Source organism: Hypanus sabinus, chromosome 3 (assembly GCF_030144855.1).
Source record: "Hypanus sabinus isolate sHypSab1 chromosome 3, sHypSab1.hap1, whole genome shotgun sequence".
NCBI lineage: Eukaryota > Metazoa > Chordata > Chondrichthyes > Myliobatiformes > Dasyatidae > Hypanus > Hypanus sabinus.
Window position 1 is genome coordinate 101148723 of NC_082708.1, and position 23001 is coordinate 101171723.

The 23001-nt window shown below is 40.8% G+C and overlaps 1 protein-coding gene across 4 annotated transcripts in view; it reads right to left on the bottom strand.

Moving 5' to 3' along the window:
* spock3 (SPARC (osteonectin), cwcv and kazal like domains proteoglycan 3) overlaps nucleotides 1-23001 on the bottom strand; it is a 454551-nt gene that overhangs the window by 1633 nt on the left and 429917 nt on the right. For all 4 annotated transcript variants that reach the window (XM_059964877.1, XM_059964876.1, XM_059964878.1 and 1 more), the window contains exons 9-10: nucleotides 9491-9553; nucleotides 7955-8092 (exon numbers count right to left, since the gene is read on the bottom strand). In XM_059964877.1, coding sequence (XP_059820860.1) covers nucleotides 7955-8092; nucleotides 9491-9553 — 201 coding nt within the window. The remainder of the gene's footprint in view (nucleotides 1-7954; nucleotides 8093-9490; nucleotides 9554-23001) is intronic.

A 23001-nucleotide genomic window follows, 5' to 3' on the forward strand; every position in this document is an offset into this window, starting at 1 on the left:
GTTTTACAGAGCCTAAATATAGATCATATGACAACTTACTGTTGCTCAGTGATCAAATACATCAATGTAGTGCCATGTCAAGTGACTGAGTCACAAGCAAGGCTATTGCTTTTTTGGCTCGAAAACAGTACTATTTCCAGAAGTTCCACGAAAGACTGCAAACTTCACTTTTAAGCTTCTTAGAACATTGCTGTCAGCTTTCCATGTACTGATCTACTGTTAGCTGCACTACTTGCTTCAACCTATTGCGAACTTTCACAGCTGCCTCTGGAAGCCATTCAGGACAACCAAGCAAGGTTGCCAGGGAATTCTCTATGGCAATTAATTGTACACTAGTGTATTGTGTTAATGTTTGTACTTTTAAGAAAGCTGCAATGTTAACAAAAATATTGGTATCATGATTTCTGAGGTAAAATGGGAATTGACATTCTGTTTTGGACTTCTGGAGTTAGGAACTGAGTCAGCATTTAAACAATTCTCTGTGAGACAGCCACAGTACTGTGGCAGGAATGGCTGTCTTTGTACCATAGAATCTTTACAGCACAATCAGTAGACATTCAGTCCACACAGTCCATACCAGCTTTTTGAAAGCAATTCAAGCAGTACCATTACTCTACTCAATTTTTGTAACATAGAACATAGAAATTTTACAGCACATTACAGGCCCTTTGGCTGACAATGATGCGCTGTCTATGTAACCTACTCTAGAGACTGCCTAGAATTTCCCTACCTCTATTTTTCTAAGCTCCATGTACCTATCTAAGAGGATCCTAAAAGACCCTATTGTATCCACTTCCACCGCCGCCAGCAGTGCATTTCATGCACCCATCACTCTCTGTGCGAAAAACTTGCCCCAGACATCCCCTTAGTACCTACTTTCAAACACCTTAAAACTATGCCCTCTTGTGTTAGCCATTTCAGCCCTGGGAAAAAGCTTCTGGCTATCCACACATCTCATCATCTTATACACCTCTATCAGGTCACCTCTCAGCCTCTGTCGCTCCAAGGAAAAAAGACCAAGTACATTCAATGTATTCTCATAATGTATACCCTCCAATGCAGGGAACATCCTTGTAAATCTCCTCCGCACTCTCTCTATAGTATCCACTTGCAACTTTACTTCCTTTCAAAAGGTCTGGTTTCCTTTTAGAATCATTATCTCTAATTCCATCACTCCTGTTGTCTGCAAGTCCTAAACCATTCTTATTTTTAGTGTTAAATGCTCTTTGTCTGGAATCTCTTCCCTAAAATGATAGATCAGAAGCAGAATTAGGCAAATTGGACTATTGAGTATGTTCTGCCATTTCATAATGCCTGATCCATTTCCCTCTCAGCCCTAATCTCCTGCCTTCTCCCAAGATCCCTTCATGCCCTGACTAATCAGATACCTATCAATCTCCATCTTAAATATACCCAATGATATGGCCTCCACAGGCACCTTTGGCAATGAATTCCAAAGATTCACCACTCTCTGGCTAAAGAAATTCCTCCTCACCTCAGTCATTAGTGGACAACTCTTGATTTTGAGGCTGTCCAGTCTTAGACTTCTCCCAAACCTGGTCTGTATCCTCTACTTGTTGTACCATCAGTTAGTGGAGTCTGCTTATGAGGTATCATCAGATAATAGGGTTCGCTATCCTCTGCCTAACTTATCTATGCCTGACATCACCTTGTATAATTCCATTAATCTTTCTCTAAGCCTCCTCTAATCCAAGACAATTTCACTTTATTCAATTGAAGGTTGTAGCTAAAATCCCTCATTCCTGGGAACTATTCTGGTAAATCCCCTCTACGCCCTCTCAAAACTCTTCATCACTCTCTGACATTATGGTAACTAAAGAGATCTTCATAAATGTTCAGCAGTAGCCATTGTACATTTGTACTCAATCCCTCCATTTAGGACGCTCATGATCCCACAGGGTGTTATGTGACTACTTTCTCAATATGTCCTGTCATTTACAAAGACATTTCTAAGATCTGTGGTATCAAGTCTCTTCAACTCTCTCGAATACTTCTGCTGAAATGTATCATCATGCATTTGAATATATTAAATTCCACCTGCCACTTGTTCCATGATCTACTTTTGCCCTGAAATAGTCACACCCCACCAATTACCACACCTTCAGATTTAGTAATTGTTAGCAATTCTGTTTTCCAATATGAAATTTACTTCCATTATAAGAAAAGCAGTGATCATAACACTGAGAAGTACAATTTGCTATCCTCTCTAGCCCAAGAAGCAAACATTTACCAGGATTGTCTATTTTTGGTTCTCAAAGCAATTTTTTTCAGTTCAATTTGGCCATTTAAAGAGCACAAATATTGTTATTTCCTAAGTTCCTGCATATTTCTGTAATCTTGCAGAGAATCAATAAAAAAGTGAGGACCAACGTCAAACCAATTTGGTTCCTTGCCTAACACCTTTTTAAAATCCTTCTCACTGCAGTGCTCTAATGCACCTGCAGTAAACTTCCCAAGGGAGTGAAGCTAATGCTCACAACCAAAGGGAAAGTCGTTGACCTCTGCTGACTGCACACAAGAACCAAGGTTAACTGAATAGGTGTAGCCAAGCTGCAGCATGAAGATGGCTCTCAAGGCTGTTGTCACATAGTAGGTATACTCTAAGCCACTGTTAGCTTGCTCCCTAAAGCATACAGAGGATGGGCCTTATTCTCAACATGCACAAGACAAACTTCCCCTGCTATACAGCCCTGTCTTCCAACTGCAATGATTCACAGTGATACTTAAAAACATGGACACATATTCTTGGAGCCATTCTCAGTGAAGGCGGATATCAATGGTCAGCGAAGGAAAAGGGTGTTCAAAGAACAAGATCTCAGAGCCAGCACAAACCTCATCGTCTGCTGATTCTTGCCCTCCCATGTGCATCTGAGATCTGGACCACCTCCACAATGTGCTTCAAGTCAATGAATGTAATGAAGTCACAGGAGGTCATTCCTACCTGTGGCCATCAAACTTTACAACTCCTCCCTCGGAGTGTCAGACACCCTGAGCCAATAGGCTGGTCCTGGACTAATTTCTGCTTGGCATGATTAACTTATTATTATTTAATTATTTATGGTTTTATATTGCTATATTTCTACACTATTCTTGGTTGGTGTGACTGTAACAAAACCCAATTTCTCTCGGGATCAATAAAGTATGTCTGTCTGTAAACAGTGCTTCGATAAAAAACCCTTCAAATCAATTGACGGGATGTGAATCAATCAATGGATTTGAAGGATGTCAACATCCCCAGCACTAAGGCACTGGTTATGCTTAGTTGGCTCAATTAGGCATGGCATGCTGTTTGTGTGGCACCAGACTCCTGTAACAGACACAGGATTAGCAGTTGAACAGAGAAACAAATTTATGGCCATGCCCAGAGCCTCCTTGCATAAATGCAAAATACCTACTCACACATGCTCCATCATTCAGAGGAGAGAAGGAACATCAGGATGGTACTGACAATCCCAAATCCAAGCAGCAAGAGCTCACAGAAGAAATGCATAAACAATGGAATGGGTTCACCACCTCAACCATCACAGATACTCCTTTCCCATTTTGAAAGGTTCTGTAAATTGCACTCCCAGCCTCATCAATCACCTCAGGCTACCTTAATTCCGAGGAATTGTCCAAGAATAATTTACCCTATAAGCTTGCTCGTCTAACTCCAAGCCTATAGAATTCCGAAGCTCTTTAAGTCATGAGTCTAGACTGCCTCTCAGTCCCTGTGGTGGTGAACAGAATCCTTCACCGGGAATGTATCTTGTTCACTACGACTTGCATGGAAAGGATCATCTGCAGTCTCCATGCCCTCCCTGTCTGCCAAAATGCATGTTACTGCTACCTGGTTTTCACAGGAAGCGTGCTTTTTAAGGCAGACACCCTCTTCACCTGCTACGCCGCAGTAAGTTGGAAGATTTGCAAATTTAGGTGAGGTGCCACTGGGAATTTCACAGATCTTATAGTATAACACACCATGATGTGTTGTCATAATTAATTTTGACCCATTTTGTGATTTCTTTGTGGAGAATCAATTGGACTTTAGTGTGAAACACAAACACATCTTTATACCCCAAAAACTGGGTGCAATTCAACTTCCATAGAATTATTCTTTAAAGAAATTTCATTACCACTATATATTGTTTTTTATTGGCTATCCTTTGGCTAGCCAATTCTTTGGACATTTATTAAATTACCAAAAAAGATGAAACTAGATAGGTATTCAATAAATAAAACTTGCTATCCGTGACTAGAAATATTCAGAAATTATTACAAATATTTAGAGCTGCTGTTCCGAGAGTTTTTGCATTATCCATAATGGAACAATAATTTGGCTCTTACATGCAGATTTAGTCAAAATGTAAATGAAGCATATATGTGATTTATGTTCTTAATATATAAATCACATTTTTTGAAGTATTATTATAAATATAATAATTTCAATGATGGATTTTGAGGGAGCAGATTTGGGTGGCCAGAGACATAGAGGATTGCCTATGCTGATGAAAGGGTTCACATTATCAGGCTGCCGGGCAAGAAATGTAGAACTTTTGATAATAAGATACCTCATCAATCAGAAAGTGATCAACCTTCCACAGGATGCTGTGAGGCCATGTCTCTGCACAGGTTTAAGATGGACAGATGTTGTGATACAAAAAGGCATCAAGGAATATGGGGGGGAGAAGAGGGATATGGTAATGAGTCAAAGTATTAGCAGTGGGATGTCACAGAGGTTTAGCTAATAGAGTTGCTAACTTATAGTGCCAGCACATAAATTCAATCCTTAAAAAAAACAAAGAGTTTGAACATTTTCCATGTGATTGCACAGGTTTCTGCTCGGTGATCAAATTCCCTTCCATTTCCTAACGTTTACCCCTAGGTGGATGGCTAAGTTGAGAGGGGTGCGGGTTGAAGAGAGTATTAGTGTCACAGAGCCATAGAACACTACAGCACAGAACCAGGCTCATTGCCTCATCCAGCCCGTGCCAAATCTACCCAGTCCCATCAACTTGCACCAGGACTACAGTCTTCCATACCCCTCCCATCCATATACCTAGCCAAATTTCTCTTAAATATTGAAATCAAACCTACATCCACAAATTCTGCTGGCAGCTTCGTCCACACTCTCACCACCTTCCGAGTGAAGTTCTCCTTTCACTCTTCACAATGATGTCTAGTTCTAGTCTCACCCAACCTCAGCGGGGAAAGCCAGCTTGCATTAACCCTCACATAATTTTGTATACCTCTATCAAAACTCCCCTCATTCTTCTACACTCTAGGGAGCAATTCTGCTGATCCAGTTTTCCCCATTACCATCTAGATTGTTAATAAACAATATGGACCCAACACCATACCCTGCGGCATACCCAGACAGGCTTCCAGTCTGAGAGGCAACCATGTACAACCACTCTCTGGATTCTCCCACAAAGAATCCAAATTACTACCTCCACTAACCTCCCAAGGACCTTGTCAAGGTCTTTTCTGATAACTTTCTAGAAAAACTATAAGATTGGTTAGACATGACCTACCATGCAGAAAGACATATGGACTATCCCTAATCAGTATCCAACTATTTATATATCCTGTTTTTTAGAATACCTTCCAATAATATACCCTCTCCTGATGTCAGGCTATAATTTCCTGACATAATCTTAGAACCTTTCTAAAATAATCGAACAACATTAGCTTTCCTCTGGCACCTCACCCATAGGTAAGGACATTTCAAATATCTCTGGTCAGGCCCAGGGATTTATTCAAAATAATTTGCCTCAAAACAGCAAACACTTTCTTCTCTGTAAACTGTACAAAGTCCATGACCTTACTGCTGAATTTCCTCACTTCTATGGATTCAATGTCCATCTCACAAGTAAATACAGATGCAAAAAGTCTATTTAAGATCTCCCCTTCTCTTTTGGCTCCATGCACAGATAACCACTCTGATCTTCCAGGGCACCAAAATTATCCTTTGCTATCCTTTTGCTCTTATTATATTTGTAGAATCCTTTGGGATTCTCCGTTACCCTGTCTGCTAGAGCAAACCCATGACTTCTTTCAGCCTTCCTGACTTCTTTCTTAAGTGTTATCTTTATTTCTTATATTCTTAAAGTACCTCAATTACTCCTTCCTGCCTATACCTGCTATGCACCTCCTTCCTTTTCTTAACCAAGACCTCAATAGCTCTTCAAAACCAAAGTTCTTTAAACCTATTATCCTTCTCTTTAATTCAGATAGGAACATAAAAACTCTGTACTCTCAAAATTTCACCTTTGAAAGCCACCCACTTCCCAGGTACACCTTTGCCAGAAAACAACTTGTTCCACTCCACACTTGCCAGATCCTTTCTTTTACAATCAAAACTAGCATTTCTCCAATTTAGAATCTAAACCTGAAGACTTTCTCCATAATTATCTTGAAATCAATGGCATGATGATCACAAAATCAAAGTGCTCCCTTTCTATCAGCTGTCCTGCCTCATTTCCTAACAGAAGATCCAGAATCAAACTCTCTCTAGTTAGGACCAATTAAAGGCACTTTCCCAAACACAATTTACAATCTTTATCCCATCCAGCCCTTTTGCTATGTGGGAGTCCCAGTCAATACCTGGAATGTTAAAATCACCTATTGCAGCCTTATGTTTCCTGCAACAGTCTGTGATCTCTCTACAAATTTGCTTCTCTAAATCCTATGGACTGTTGGGTGGTCTATAATGTAGCCACATTAATATGATAATCCCTTTCTTATTCCTCAGTTCCACCCATAAAGCTTCAGTAGATGAGTTCTCCAGTCTGTGCTGACTGAGCACTGCAGTGACTTTTCTCCTGATTAGTGATGCCGCCACTCACCCTTTAATCCCTCCTGCTTTATCACAGATAAAACAACAGAACCCTGGAATATTGACCTGCCAAGACCTACCCCTCCTGCAACCAAATATCACTAATGGCTACAACGCAATAATTCCATGTGCTGATCCATGCCATAAGCTCATCTGCCATTCCTACAATATTCCTTGTATTGAAATACACACAACTCAGAATATTAGGCCCACCATGCTCAACCATTCAATTCCTGACTTTGTGTGCAGGCTTAACAACTATCCCCACAACCACTCCACTATGTGCTCTGGCCTCCCATCCCCCTACAACTCTAGTTTAAAGTTTCACTCTCCCACCCTATTCAGGTGCAAATCATCCCTTCTGTACAGGTCCCACCTTCCCCTGGAAGTGTGTCCAAGAATCTAAAAATCTGAAGCCTTCTCTGCTACACCAACATCTTAGCCATGTATTAAACTGTATGAGCTTCCAACTTCTGGCCTCACTAGCACGGGACACAAGTAACAGTCCTGAAATCACAACCCTGGATGTACTGCCCTTAAACTTAGCACAATCTCCCTGAATTCACTTTGCAGGCCACCATCACTCTTACTACCCTTGTCATTGCTACCGATGTGGACCACAACTTCTGACTGCCCACACTCCAAAAATAGGAATGCTCTGGACTCAACCTGAGATGTCCCTGACCCTGGCAACTGGAAGGTAACACACCATCTAAGAATCACGTTTTAGTCCAAACACCTCCCTGTCTGTTCGCATAACCAATGAATACTCTACAGCTTGCTTTTCCCCCCCCCCCTTTCCTTGTGAGGCACAGAGCCAGACTCAGTGCCAGAGATCTGACAACTATGACTATCCTTTGCTAGGTCACCCCCCCACCACCAGTATCCAAACCTGTTGTTGAGGAGTACAGCCACAGGGGTACTCTGCACTGGCTATCTATTCCCTTTCCTCCTCCTAATGGGCACTCAGTTACCTTTGTCTTAGATGTAACTACCTCCTGTTGATGAACCCCCCAAATGCCTGAACGATGGGACAATTGGATTGCTTTATGAACTGGCATACACTCAACACATCATATAATGAATGGTTATGTTATAAGGAAATGTAGGACATACCACAATCAGAATGTCCATTTGATCTAGATCCTCCCAGTTCATTCCCATATCGGTCAACACACCAGCATTGACCCACACTGCCATGGCACTGAGTGGCTTTATAATATCCATCTTCATCACAGGTGGGAAGAAAGATACCTGTAGGAACCAAATTCAAGTCATAATGTATGTGTAAAAATTTAAATCTCTGAATCTCTGAGAATACACTATCCTTTGACAATTCCCTATTTGTCTATTGTATAAAAACAGCTGTGATAAAATCCTCCGGTCATTTTTAACATTTGTTTAAACACAAATCACAGGCAGAATATTTAAGTAGCTAATCTAGCGGCTTTCACAAATACTAGTTATATAAAGTAGTTATGGAGCAGGTTTATCCCCAGAAGTAACATACTGTCATCTACAGAGACAAAATAGAACGATCCATTGGAAATTACTGTGACTCTCGGTGGCACAGCCTGAGCTGACTTGAGGCCATACAATTAATCATGTTGTCAACAAGAATATCTTATGCATCTCAATCAATTTAGCATACAGCATTTTGAGGAGCATTTTCATTTTCCAACTCAGTTAAAAACAGATGGTATAGGCTCATGACACATTGCCCTCGCTGAATAAAAAATAATTTTATGCATTGATTAAACAATTCATGCCTGAGTTACATCAGATTTCTGTTCACACGAACTGTCTGTAACACTGACAGATCGAAGTTTGGAAATGCAACTTCCCACATGGCAGAAGATGCCTGCAGCCCATCAGCAGCTGGGCAAAGCACCAGTCTCCCAAATCCTCATTCATTCATAAACAGGGAAAGACCTGCATCTAGAAATATTCCATACCCTTAAGAATGTCTGTAATTGGAAACTGAACATCAAAAAGAAACTTGAAAGAGTAGAAACAAAGACAGACATGAGCTTTTGATTAAACTTCAAAAGAAATTAGATAAAAATAGTGAAGGTAATAGGGAAAGTTGATAAAATGTTGGCCCTTATTCAAAATCAATTGGAATGCAATAGAAGGGAAGTCTTACAGTAGCTGCACTTGTGGGACCTCAGTGCTTCAAGCAGTTTGGTTATTCTACTTATGGAAAGATATTTAGTTCTTTGGAGACAGACCAGAGGTTAACAGGCGTAAACCATTGCACTGGTGTTATTATTCCATGAGGAAAGGTTAAATAGATTGGAATTCTGACCTATATTATTGTCAGTTATAAAACTCAATTATTAAAATATTTCCAAAGAAACTGCTACCACGGATTCAATGCATTACAATGGCAACAATGAGCACAAATAAATCAAAATTATATTTGTTCCAAGTATTAACATGAAATAATACTTGCTTAGTATTTAGATTAAATGCATATCTCTATTTAAATGTACAGCAGAGAGCTTTATTTGTTCAGTATACAGATCAAAGCACACTGAAAAATAAACTTAAGAATACCTTCAAATGGTTTTCAAATTATCTTATGATGCTGATTTACTTTTTCATCATATTTGCATTTTAACGCCAGTTCAAAACAATAACCGAGCTTACCGAGTGGCTTCTTTCCATTTAGCTGTCTTTGAACACTGGTCAGTTGCATCAGGCAGGGTGGATCTGCAATGAGTTCAACATGTTATAAACCTTGTTGGAAACCACTGTTTTTATTAAATAATACTTTTTATAAGATTTGTACTTTTAACAAGCTCATGTATTTTTCACACTCACTGGCAAAAAGCAGTATGGTAGCTAAACTAACGGTTTACTACTTTAAAATAAAAAAACACGAAATACTGACAAAACTCAGCAGGCCAGACGGCATCTATGGGAGGAGGTAATAACGATGTTTCGGGCCAAAACCCTTCATCAGGAGTGAAGTAACATGGGATGGTCGAGGGGGGATAAGAAGTGGAGGGAGGGATAAAGTAGAGAGCTGGGAAGTGATAGGCTGGAGGGAAATGAGCTAGGGGGAAGGTGGAGAATTATGGGAAATAAAAGAGAAAGAAAGGTAGGGCTGGGGGGAAGAGATTATAGTGAGGGGGGAAAAAGAGAGAGAAAGAGAACCAGACTAAAATAATAGATAGGGATGGGGGTAAGGGTGGGGGGCAGGGGTATCAACGGAGGTCAGTGAGTTGGATGTTCATGCCGGCTGGAAGGAGGCTACCTAGGGGGGAGATAAAGTATTGCTCCATCGACCTGCGTGTGGCCTCATCTTGACGGTAGAGGAGGCCATGGACAGACATATGGGAGTGGGAGTGGTCTGTGGAATTGAAGTGTGTGGCCACAGGGAGATCCCGCCACTGCTAGAGGACTGAGCGCTGGTGTATTACCTTTCCCATTCATTGGTAATGTATTAGCACATTACCCACATAATGTTTTAATCATGTAGCTTATTAACTAATTGATCACTATTGAAGGAATTTCTTTATCTTATCTATAAGAGTGATATATTTTTCAGAAGCATTACCTTTATTCTTTTGTCTATACACCTCTTAGTACCGTTTCTCAGCTCTTTTTTTGGCTTGCTTAGTATTTGTTTGTACACGAAAACTGAAATCTTGGAAATAAGACTGCTCGCCATTTTTGACACGGAAGAACCCTGACGATCCAACAGACATACCGTTTAGCTCACCATTTCCTTACTGATCATTAGCCAGTAAATCATTGGTAAATACAGACTGAGAGAATTGTCCACTATACCTATCATTACTTTGCCACGCTTTTGCTCTGTCCTAAGACTAAACTGATAGTATGATAATTAGCTGGATTGGACTTGACCTGGTTTTTCTGAACAAGGCATACCTAGGTAATACTATTGAGTAATTGGTGGCATTGTAACAGTACTTGAAATGCCAAGCCAGAGGTGCAGTTTGTTCCTGAACACGCAACTGGGATGCTATGTGGTCTTATTGCCTTTGCAATTTCCATTGCTTTCAGTCATTTTATAAAATATCACTTATAAAAGACTGGCTTTATTGGTAGGTTGCTCAGGAGGAATGATGTGCATTTAAGCCCTTGTCCGGTCAGTGTCCAATTTCCTTGCTACATTCTGCATTTCTTCGAAATGTCGTTGAAATGAAGAAGAGTAGCTTCATTGGTTGAGTAAAGCTAGTAGGTGATGGTCAAGAGGACATTTCCTTGCCCACATTTAACCTTATACTGCAAGACTTCAGGCAATATTGAAGATTCTAATAAACTTGTACTCCTCGGTCTAAGTACACCACTGTGCAACTGGGTTTTGGACTTCCTAACCAGCAGACTGCAGATAGTCAGGATGTACAACCACTCCTCCCTCCCCATCATCCTCAACACGTGTGCCCCCCAGGCTGAGCCTAGTGCCACACACGCTGCTCACACATTATTGCACGGCCAAAAACACAAGTAATCACATAGTCAAGTTTGCCGATGACACAACAGTGGTGGGGCTCATCACCAACATCAATGAAACAGGCCGCAGAGAGGAGGTGGAAGAGCTCGAGGCCTGGTGCCAGGCAAATAACCTCTTCCTCAATGTCAACAAGACAAAGGAGATGGTTATCAACTGTGGCAGACAAGCATAGCTCTACATGTAGTCAAAGCTGCTAAATGCATTACCGACACCAGGTGACCCAACATCAAGGACATATATACAGAAAGGTGCTGGAAAAGGACCAGTAACATCATAAAAGATCCCACCCAGCCTGCTCATGGGCTGTTAGTCCCACTCCCATTAGGGAGGAGGTTATGTAGCATCCACACCAGGACCACCAGTCTAAAAACAGTTACCTTCCCCAAGCAGTTTGGCTAATCAACATTTCCACCCACTAATCCACCCCACCACACTCCCAACTACTTTATCATTTCCTGACAGAGTCACCTTACGTACAGATAACTCCTGTGCCTAGCGTCATTTAATAGATATAAAATCAATCCATTTATATCAGCTAATATTTATTGTTTTTTTATTATTGTGGTTTTTGTGCTGCATCAGATCTGGAGTAACAAAAATTTTGAATCTTGCTGACTGTATACCATGTGCTGCCTCTTGTGGGTGTATCCTGCCAATAGGATGATGTACCCAGGGATAGTGATGGATGAATTTGGTACAGACAGGTCATGCTGTTTCTTGACAAGTCTGGGGTTAACTCTTCAAACTACTCACTAATTCCCAGATGTGCCTGTCTGGTTACATTTTTTCCCATTTGAATAAAATACTTATATGTAATAAAACAAATGGCCATTTCAGAGAGCATTTGAGAATCCACCAAACACAATGGTATAGGCCAGACTAGATAAGGAAGGGAGATTTCCTCCCCTCAAGGAGATTGATGAGGCAGATGGGCTACAAAAATGTGGTAGATTTTGTGATCACTGTTAAAACTACCTACTAGGCCAAGAATATAATTTATTCACTGGCATCCTTAGGGATAAAGCTTTCTTGAGACGTTTTCATGCTGTTTTCATTAAGGACTTTGCTCAAGCAGAGCTTCACTGTACAATAAACCTTTTTTTTATTTCTGCAGATAATACTTCAATGAGAGATCAAATGAAAAATCTTTCAAGCAACATTATATTACTTCAAAAGAACACGATGAGCTTCAGTTTAACAAAGCCAATGTGAAAGATAAAGGATAACATCCGAGAACTTACAACTTGAAGAGGCAAGTAAATGACAGATGGTATTGCTCATTTCTAGCGATAATGTTTTCCTATTTAAAATCAGCACACAAAAGCTTAACAAAAAACAAATAACAATCATAAAATTAAATATTGCATTCAGTTCTGTTTGCTCATTACAGGAAGGAGGTGGAAGCTTGGGAGAGGTTGCTGAAGAGGTTTATTAAGATGCTGTCTGGATTGGAAGGGAATCTGCTATGAAAAGAATTTGAACAAACTTGATTTATTTCTCTGGAGCACAGAAGCTGAGGGGAAACCTGATAGATCTTTGTAAGATTATGAGGAGCACAGCTAGAGAAGACAGATCAGCAGCTTCCCCCCCCCCGGCCCAACCAAAACATCTAATACTAGAGCGCATGTATTATCTCACGGCGGAGTTAAGTTCAAAGTAGATGTGCAGAGCAAGTTGTTTTGTTTTGAGAGAGAGGGTCCCCGGAAGGCACCATGGTAGTGGAGGCAAATATGACGGATGCATTTAAGAGGCACATGAATCTGGAGAGATATGGGCATATGGACATAATATGGATCTTAGACAGTAGCTAGTGTATTAGGATCTTAATTACTTCTTTAATTCAATCAGCACAATATCGTGCTCTGTTGCTGTACCATATAGTTCTACGTTTGATGTTCTATATACATTATTTATAGGGATACAGAAAGCAACTTCTGTTTCCTATAGATACACAATGGGGAACATTTTGAAAGATAGCCAATACATCACAGTTCTCCATTGTACCCGCCAACAAAATCTCTAAGGAAAATAAAGATTTGAAATATGCATTTTGAATATTCTCATGAACAATAATCTAGTAAAAGCTTTACTGCTTTCAATGATTCACATGAATTTTAGATTCATTTTCTCTTGTCAGTCTTTTCATCAGCTAGTTAATTAATTTTTCAGAAGCTGTGATTAACATTTAGATCCAAATCCAGAAATCAGCTCTGTGGTTGTGCTAACTTTTGGTATGATTTCTTGGCCAGTGCTTTCACTAGTAGACATTCATTATGCTTCAGTTCAGTAATAGAGATAAATGTTGTTTTGTCTCAATAAATGACTTTTAAATTGTTGTTACGAGGTTAGACATTTACATGTAGAGATTAGGGGTGCATGTAAGTGCAATATTTTTCTGCTGTGAGATTTGGCTATTAAATGGGATTTGTTCAAACTAAGGAATCCATTTTGATATAGCAAGGAATAGGGGCTGGATTGAGGTGATATTAAGAGATGTGAGATACAGGATATCATATTACATATACTCAAGCAGCTTTTGAGTATCCAGGTGTACTGAACGTAGTATAATTGTGTGGCTGAGAAAGTGCAGCTCTTTAAGAAACATGTCTGATTTTCCATTCATAGAATTAAATGAACAGAAAGTGAAGAATGTTCCAAACAGGCTTGCACTCAAACCCAGCTGATTTTCTGATATTCACCGCACCAAGCAATTTAGTTTGCCTGGGCACAGGCCCAATAAAGTGCGCTCTTAGAATTGGCAATCAATTCAAATGAGAGCATTTTTTTTCTTACGTGACTGATTTCAAGAGACAGCACACTATAATTCAGATTCATTGCAGCTTAATGACCATTAATTCCAATTGAACATTCATTACTGATTTCCTGCCTTCTATTTATAAAATTTTCATATTCTTCTTCTTTCCTTTGCAGACAGTAGGATACACTGCTAGACAGCTCTTATTTTCTAGGGATCTTCAATTGCAGTATTGAGTTAATTCAACATTCATTACATGTTTACTGCTAATTCAATCTTCTTCTATGGAGTTCTTTAAGTCTTTGGATCAGCTAGATGAATGGACATAAATTAAGCTTTGGTAATTCATTTAAGTCTGGAATCTAGACCAATTAGAACCCATTTCAGGTGTTCATTACAGGAGATTAGAGATGATGGGAGATGGTGTGTGGTAAACCATGAGTGAAGCGGAAATTGCAGACTTAAGAATAAGGCACAGTGATAGGTAGACAATTGAAGGTTGGCATTTTAGCAAAGTAGCTTTTTTAAAAAAATTTACTTGGACTTTCCGAAGGCCTTTGGCAAAGTGCCTCGCTTCAACTGCTAAACAAGTATTACAGGAAAGATACTAGTGTGGATAGAAGATTAGCTACCTGGCAGGAGGCTGCCGGTGACTAGTAGTGTTCAGCAGGGGTCAGATTTCAGAACTGTCAAGGGCTCAGTACATTAAGTGCAATTAGGAAGAAAGCACAGCAGCCTCTCTACTTCCTTGGGAGTTTGTGAAGATTCAGTATGATATCTAAAATGTTGACAAACTTCTATAGATGTGTGGTGGAGAATATATTGAGTGGTTCAGTCACAGCCTGGTATGGAAGCACCAGAGCCCTTGACTGGACGATCCTGCTAAAAGCAGTGGATATGGCCCAGTCCATCAAGGGTGAAGCCCTCTCCACCTTTGAGCACAACTGCATGGAGCGCTGTCACAGGAAAGCAGCATCCATTGTCATGGTCCTCCACCACCCTGGACATGCTCTCTTCTGGCTGCTCCCATCATGAAAAAGGTACAAGAGCCTCAGGACTTGGAGCATCCAGTTTAGGAACAGTTATGACACCTCAACCAAAGGGGATAACTTCAATCAACATCACCTGCCCCATAACTGAAATGTTGCCACAGCCTATAGACTGATTTTCTAGGACTCTTCATCTCATGTTCTTGATATTTACTGTGTAGTTATTTGTTTATCTATCATTATTATTCCTTTTATTTTGCATTTACACACTACTTGAATGCTGAAGTTGGTGCAGTCTTTCATTGATTCTATTATGGATTTATTGAGTATGCCCATAAGAAAATGAATCTTAGGGTTGTATATGGTGAGAGATATGTATATTGATAATAAATTTACTTTGAACTTTGATCTGGATGATGGAATTGTAGCCAAATATGCAGACAATACAAAGATAAGTGGGGGCAGGTAGTATGGAGGAAGCAGTGAGTCTGCAGAAGGACTCAGGCAGATTAGGAGAATGGACAAAAAAGCGGCAGATGGAATACGGTGCAGGGATAAGTACGGTCACGCACTTTGGTATAGGGATGTAGTCTATTTTCTAAATCTGGAGAAAATTCAGAAATCAGACATGCAAAGGATCTTGCAAATCATAGAACGTAGAACAGTTCAGCACAGGGACAGGCCCTTCAGTTCACAATGTTGTGCCAAAACAATTAAGTTAGCAATAAAATAGCCAACTAAACTAACCCCTTTGGCCTATAGTGGGGGTGTCCAGGAGCAGCAGGCAGAGCTTCAGAATAGAAGGACATCCTTTTAGAATAGAGATAAGGAGAAATTTCTTGAGCCAGATGGTGGTGAATCTGTGGAATTCATTGTTACTGACAGCTGTGGAGGCCAAGTCATTGGGTATATTTAAAGCAGAGGTTGATAGGGCTTTTGATTAGTAAGGGCGTCAAAAGTCAAAGGAAAGTAGGCAGGAGAAATGGGCTATCAGAGACAATAAACCAGTCATGATGGCATGGTGGAGCAGAGCAGACTCAATGGGCTGAATGACCTAATCCCACTACTATGTCTTATGGTCGAGGGAGAGAGGTCGCATGGTGATGCAGCTATTGTGAACTAGGTTAGCTTGGTGAAATCAGGAACTGCAATTTGTTGTGTTCATCATTGAGGGAGAGTGCAGAGCAAACCAGGAGAACAGCAATACCCAATACCCAATTGAACTTCATTGACATTCCTGTTTGTACAGTATGTGAACTCCTCTCATATGTGAGTGGCATAGGAATAACACTACTAACTAGCACAACATCTCCCCTTCCTGTGAAAAAAACTGGTATGCACTTCTTCTCAAGAGAACTGCATTGTAATTATAGTTACTGAAATTGAGCGATTCAGTTCACTTCACTCATAGCATGCAACTTATACTCCTTATATAAACATAAAAAAGAATTGCCAACATTATAACTACCTTCCTCTTTGTTTCCAATGGTCTCACACTCATTGTTCCCCTCTTTTTTTCACCAATTACCCTTTTTTTTAAGAGTAGTCTCATTTTCTGAAATGTTTTCAACATTGGAACTCTTTTAAAAAAAACACTAAATCTAATGGAGGTCAGGCCAGACAACCTGAACACTCTGGCAAAGAGAGAGGATTATTTTACCTCTTTATTCACTTGCCATAAGCAATTAGGCTATGGAGTATAAATCTGTGGTGGTCTAGATAAACAACCCGATCTGGTATAGCTTCCTGGAAGTGTTGGAGCAAATGGAGATTCTTGAGCAGGTGTGTCCACCTCAGGTGAGTGGTCCTCATCTAAAGGCTCAGGACACTATTATTTTAGCTACATTTCATGGATTTTGAAGGGGCATGTGCGCATGCCTCTTCAGCCTGAGTTCAACTTGTGATGTTCTGATCATGAACGATCGTGGTGCACGCTGCCAGACTATTTTTCCTTTGGTGGACTGGTCTGAAACCCAAACAGCTTCACCACTCCTAAGCGTGACAAAAATTTTGCTCTGTGTCTAAGATCATGCATGCTCTTCATTTTCTCATGCTGTGTTGACTCAAAACTTCTCATTGTGTCTGAGGGTAAGAGAGACTGGAGAAGGGAAGGAGGCTTGTTCTCTCAGTCTCTGGCCCACTGACAGCTCTGATGGACTGCAGCCATTCACAACAGGTGTGGAGTGATAAGCTAGCAGTTCTTTGTAGAGGTCTTTTACCTTCAGTGTGATTCTCTTAACAGTTTGCACTGCTCTTCTGCTTCTCCTTTTGCCTATGGATATGCTGGACTGCTGGTCAGCTGCTTGAACTCATAGTCCCTCGCAATTGTGAGCAGCTGAATTGTGGACCGTTGTCTGACACAAATGTCTCTGGTATTCCATGGTGAGCAAGTACAACTTTCAGGTGCTGTATAACTGCTGCTGAGAATGTCGACAACAACCTGGACAGCTCAATATTCTGTGAGTAGTAATCTACAGTGAGAAGACTTCATCTCTTTTCAGCTCGAAAATGTCCTTGCCTGTAACTTGTGTTGGAAAATCTGGGAATTCTGCAGGACAGAGGTTCAGCATAGTTTTTGGGCAGTTTTCTGCACACTTCACATAACCTCCTAGCTGTGTGCTTAGATCAGGCCACCACACAGATTGCATTATTCGTAGGTGATGTTTTTCGATGCCTTGATGTCCCTGTTGGATTTGACTGATGATTTTGGTGTGCATAGAGCAGGAATGATAAGTCTGGAGCCCTTTAGCCACAAACCGTCAAGAGTGGTGAGTGTGTCTCTTTCAAGCCAGTAAGGTCTGAATTCATGAGCTCCTTTTGGAACTGCTGGCCATCCACATCCAAGCTCACAGTATTGCATTACCTTGCTGCAGATTTAATCCTCTTTCAACTCAGCTCGAATTTCATCCAGTTTACTCTGCAATGCCAGAAAGCTTTCATGTACCTGAGCTAAGTAGATGTTGGTAACCTCCATGAAGGTGGAGACAGCTTCTGTCCACTCAATTTTGCATGGCATCCTTGACAGAGTGTCTGGTGTTGTGAAAGTTTTGCCAGAGTCAGGTTCAATGTCTGAATCTTTGCAAATGTGGAGGTAAGTCATCAAAGTGCTTTGAGCTGAGGAGGCTGACAAGTGGCTTGTGGTCTGTTGTAAGCAGCAATTTAGAACTTATCAAGCAGTAGCTGAAGCAGTCACAAGCCCACATGAGAACCAGTGTCTCCTTTTTGATTTAGCTGTAATGCTATTCAGTAGAAATCAATGATCTTGATGCATATGCCACCAGTTTCCACACACCACACCAGTTTTGCATGAGCACTCCCCCGGGACAAAGGAAGAGGCATCTGATGAGATCTAAGTTGGTTTATTCAGATCAAGCAATGCCAATGCTGGTGGAGAGAGAAGCTCTGCTTTAAGTGATGAGAATGACTTCCCCTGTGATGCATCCCAGGTCCAAACATTTCTCTGAAAGAAAAGGTCACCCAGTGGCTTTGTTTACTTTGCCAAATATGGAAGGAATTTTCCCAGCTGATTTACAAGGAAACTGAAGATCTCTGATACTTCAGTAGTTCCAAACTCCTACCAATTTGTCTAAATCTGGTTGCACTCATTCTGAGGACGGTTGGTGGCCTAAGAACTTCATCTCCAACTTTGCAAGTTCACATTTCTTTTTGTTCAGGGTGATTCCAGCATGTTCCATTATCTCCAACGCAGCTTCCACTCTTTTGAATTGAATTGAATGATTTTTTATTGTCATTATACATAGGTACAATGAAACTCTGTTTAGCTTCCTCTCAGGCAATTAAATAAAGTGGTAGATAAAAACAACAGTAATAAAAAAAAAGTATTAAATAGATAAGTAGCAGAAAATAATTCGCAGTAGCACCAGAATATCACAGTAATGCACAAAGTGCCGTTAGTGCAAGTATTTGAGCCCTTGTGTGTGCTCACAGTTTCAGTCATTGCTCTGTGGGAGTGGTGTGATGGAGGTCACAGCTCTGGGGTAGAAGCTATTCCTCAGTCTATTTGTTCTGGCTTTTAGTGTCCTGAACCTTTTGCTGGACGGCAGTGGGTCAAATAGGGAGTGGCCGGGGTGTGTGGTGTCTCTGATTATGCTGTTTGCTTTCCTCCCGAGTCTGCTGGAATAGATGGTGTCCAGTCCTGGGAGCTCCATCCTGACAATTTTGTCATGTTCCTCACTTGAACCTCCAAAGATAAGTATATCATCTATGTGGGAGACTACTCCTTCCACTCCTTCCAAAATTTTGTTCATCCTCATCAGAGGCTGATGAGATCCAAAAGGGTGTGAGCTTTTGTGACCCAAGAACTAAACAGATCTGTAAGAACCCTGAGCTTGCATCTAGTTTGGTGATGAACTTTGCTCCACCCAGCATACCCAATGTGTGCTCAAAAGAGGGCAGAATAAACTCCCCCCCCCCCCACCCACTCACTGCATTATTCAATTTTGTTAGATCAACACATATCCTCACTTTTCTATCTGCCTTTGGAACAGGAACAATGCCCACTCTCCAGTTAGTAGTCCATTCGTGCTAGTAATAGTAATGATGTCAAATGCCTCCATTGTCTCCAGTTCAGCTTTGAGTTTGTTCATCAATGGGATCAGTATACACCTTGCTGTGGTTAGAGAGTAGGGTGTCACTCCTGGCCTCAGCTGGATAGGGCACTTTTCCTTCAGTACCCACAGGCCTGTGAACAACTCCGGGTACTTCTCCTGTCACTTAAGATTGTTTAGCAAATCCAATCTTGCAATGAGGCTCTGTGCCTTGATGCCATGTCATCCCAGTAGGGTTGAGAAGAGATTCTGAACAATGCAGACATCCTCCTTTCAACTGTTCCTCATTTTTATAAATGGTAACATTCCTTCCACACTGAGCTTATGTTTCCCAGGCTCCAGGAGCACTTCTTTGTTGGGTTTAGTGTAATGCCTAAATTGTTCACCAGTTTTATGAACAGACAGTCGGGGATGTTGGTGACATCTGCCCCAGTGTCCATTTTGAACGTCACTGCCTCATTTTGCAACCAGCCTTATCAATTTGAACCTAGAGCCCCAAAGAAAGCTCTCTCTTTGTTGGAATTATGGTCTTCTATGACCTGCTGAAGAACTGTTTTAGAGTGACACTGGGCTTTGTAATGGCCAACTCAATTGTGCTGGTGCCATTTCACTTCTTTTGCTGGACAAAGCGCTTTGATGTGGAATGGAGACTTGCTGCATTTCTTGCAGTTGGACATTTTACCTGCTCTTTGTTTCACTTGTCTGTTTTGCTTGAGCTGAGCTGCACTGTCAAATCTTTCTATAGTCTTTCTGACTGCACCTTGTTTGTACCCTTCTTTTTATACAACTTCTAGCTTTACCTCAGCATTGTTTTCATGGCTAAATTTTGCCTATTGCTCACAAACATTCTCACTGCCTGACCATAGTAATAGCTTTCTCTAGTGAGAGATTGCCTGCAGATGAAATCACACTTGACAATTAGGTGTCTAGTAGCCAGACAACAATCCCGTCTCAAAAAGCCCATCTCTCAGATTTCCATATGCACAGTTGTCTGACAGGGCATACAATGCTGTGATGAAGTCACTTTCTGAACATTGCTCTCTCATATATCACATTTTGCTTTCTGATGAAATATTTTTTAATTTGTCCTGCACTGACAAGTTCCTTTTTCTGAGCCACTGTCAGTTTTATTCTACCCATGATGACATCTGCTTTGTCACCCATGCAGTATATCAGTGGTCTTACTTGATGCTCTTCTGAAGATTGAGTGAGATTGCTTGCAGCCCCAAATCTCTCAAAGCATCTGAGCCATATCTCATGGTCCCCTGGGGTTTGGAGAAATCTTATTAGGTAAGTAGATGTAAGCACTGGAGGAATTTGCTCCATTTTCCTGTTTGTTTGTCTATTTATTATTTTATTTATTTGGACTACAAATGTCTTTCCTCTCCTTGATAGTTTGACTGACTTCTCTGACAACACTGCTGTATCTGTGTCTCTATGCACTTCCCCAGGCTAGTGGACCACAGATTATTACAATTTTAGATGTAACTTGAGGGTGTTGCCAAGCAACCCCAGCCCTTGCTCAGGTCATGCGTCACAGTGCACATGATTAGCAAACAAGCATAGACAATTTAGTATGATAAGTCTCTGGATAATTTTCATATTTATATGCGAACCCAAACAGTCTTACGAAAACTTCTTTCTTGTTGGGGATCTCACTTGGTCTGTACCAATTTATCAACGATCAACCACTTCTGTCACCATGTTGTGTTCATTATTGAGGGAGAGTGCAGAGCACACTAGGACACCAGCATGCAGGATACTCAAATGAACTTTATTTTTAACCCTGCTTGTACAGTATGTGAACATAACCCGTGGCTAACTGAACGGCATAGGAATAACATACCATGGCACTCTTGTTAGGATGGCTCCTCTTTAATAATGAACAGTGCTGGAAAGACACTTGCTTATTGAATTTAAACATTTTTGGGTTTATTTCACTTGCTTGGATTGCTGAGGCCCAGGTTCACCAATTGGTAGTATTAAATTTAAAACAGAAGAAATCTGAGGCATACAGTGCAGCTTGATATTAAAATAAGAAAGTCAGCACTTCTTTTATTAAGCACTGGGGTAGCTGAATTCACAGAGCTGGAGTGGATACTAATCGTCGATACGTAATACTTTACCATTTTAATCCACGGGAACTTACAGAGTGATAGCTGAAAAACTTCAGGTCCCGAGAAGAAACTATTAAAATGATGAGTATAATGTTCTGAAAAGATGTAAAGGCCTAATCTCTCCACTGTCAAAGTAAAGGTTGTGTTTGGAATGTTAAATTTACTGTCCAGAATAACAGCAGAATGGCTAAAATATCTGAAGCCCTTGAATTCACAAAATTGGTGTAATATTTGTTTCAAAATAATTCTCCTGGAGCACAAATACTATTACAGTGAAGTGGAACTTTTAGAGATGTGGTAATGTATAATAAGCAGAAAGAGGTTTCTGTTCATTCAGCTTGTTGAGACATACCTCATCTATCCTTGTCAGGCCATTGCTTGGAGGAACCAGGTGGCAGAACAACTGTCTTCCACTTTGCTGCAGCAGATTGCATCAAATAAGTTGCTGACTTCCTTCTTCTTCTAGAATTCTTCTCAAGTCTCCGAGTAATATCTCCAATTTACTCGCTGTGAATTCTGAGACCCTCCCCTTGTGTTGGACTTCTTCATCCAATAACTTTGACTTCAGGCCCTGAATTTTTGATCTCTCTGTATTCCTGTGTGTTGTCAGGAATTCTCTAGCAGTAGCATCAATCATTCAGTAAATAAAAAGCAACCCCAGGAAGCACATCATTCTTTATAAAACTTCTGTCAAAAGCAAGTGGCTTCTCACTAATGACAATACTGCTGCTGTTTGCTTTGATTCAGCAGGAAGACAAAGACAGAAGCCTCTGATTCAGTAAGTTTGCAACAGGATTATGGTATTACATATTTATGATCATTTTGTCCTTTGGCTACTCCTTCAGATTCCAGTAGTAACCAAGGCCTGTACCTTTGAATGGCTTGTGATTGACACTGGACAAAAGTGTGGTGTGGTTCGGAAAGAGTTCGTATAACAGTGGGGGATGGGGGTCGAGAGGAGGTGGGTGGGCTCAGAAAGGAAGAAATGAATGAATAATGGGTCTCATCAGAGTAGCTGTAGGAGAAGCACTACATCCAGCCTCATGTTGTACTTGCCCTAGGAGTGACTAATGGCAGCTGCACCCAAGGAAACATGGAGTAATTTCCCTAACGACGCTCCACGAGGAATTACAACATTTAGAGCGCCTCTGATATGGAAATTATATCAGAAAAGCAAAACGTGGGTGACAGTCAGGAGAGGAAAAGGGAAACATCGGATAGTGGAAAGCACCACTGTGGCTGTCCCCC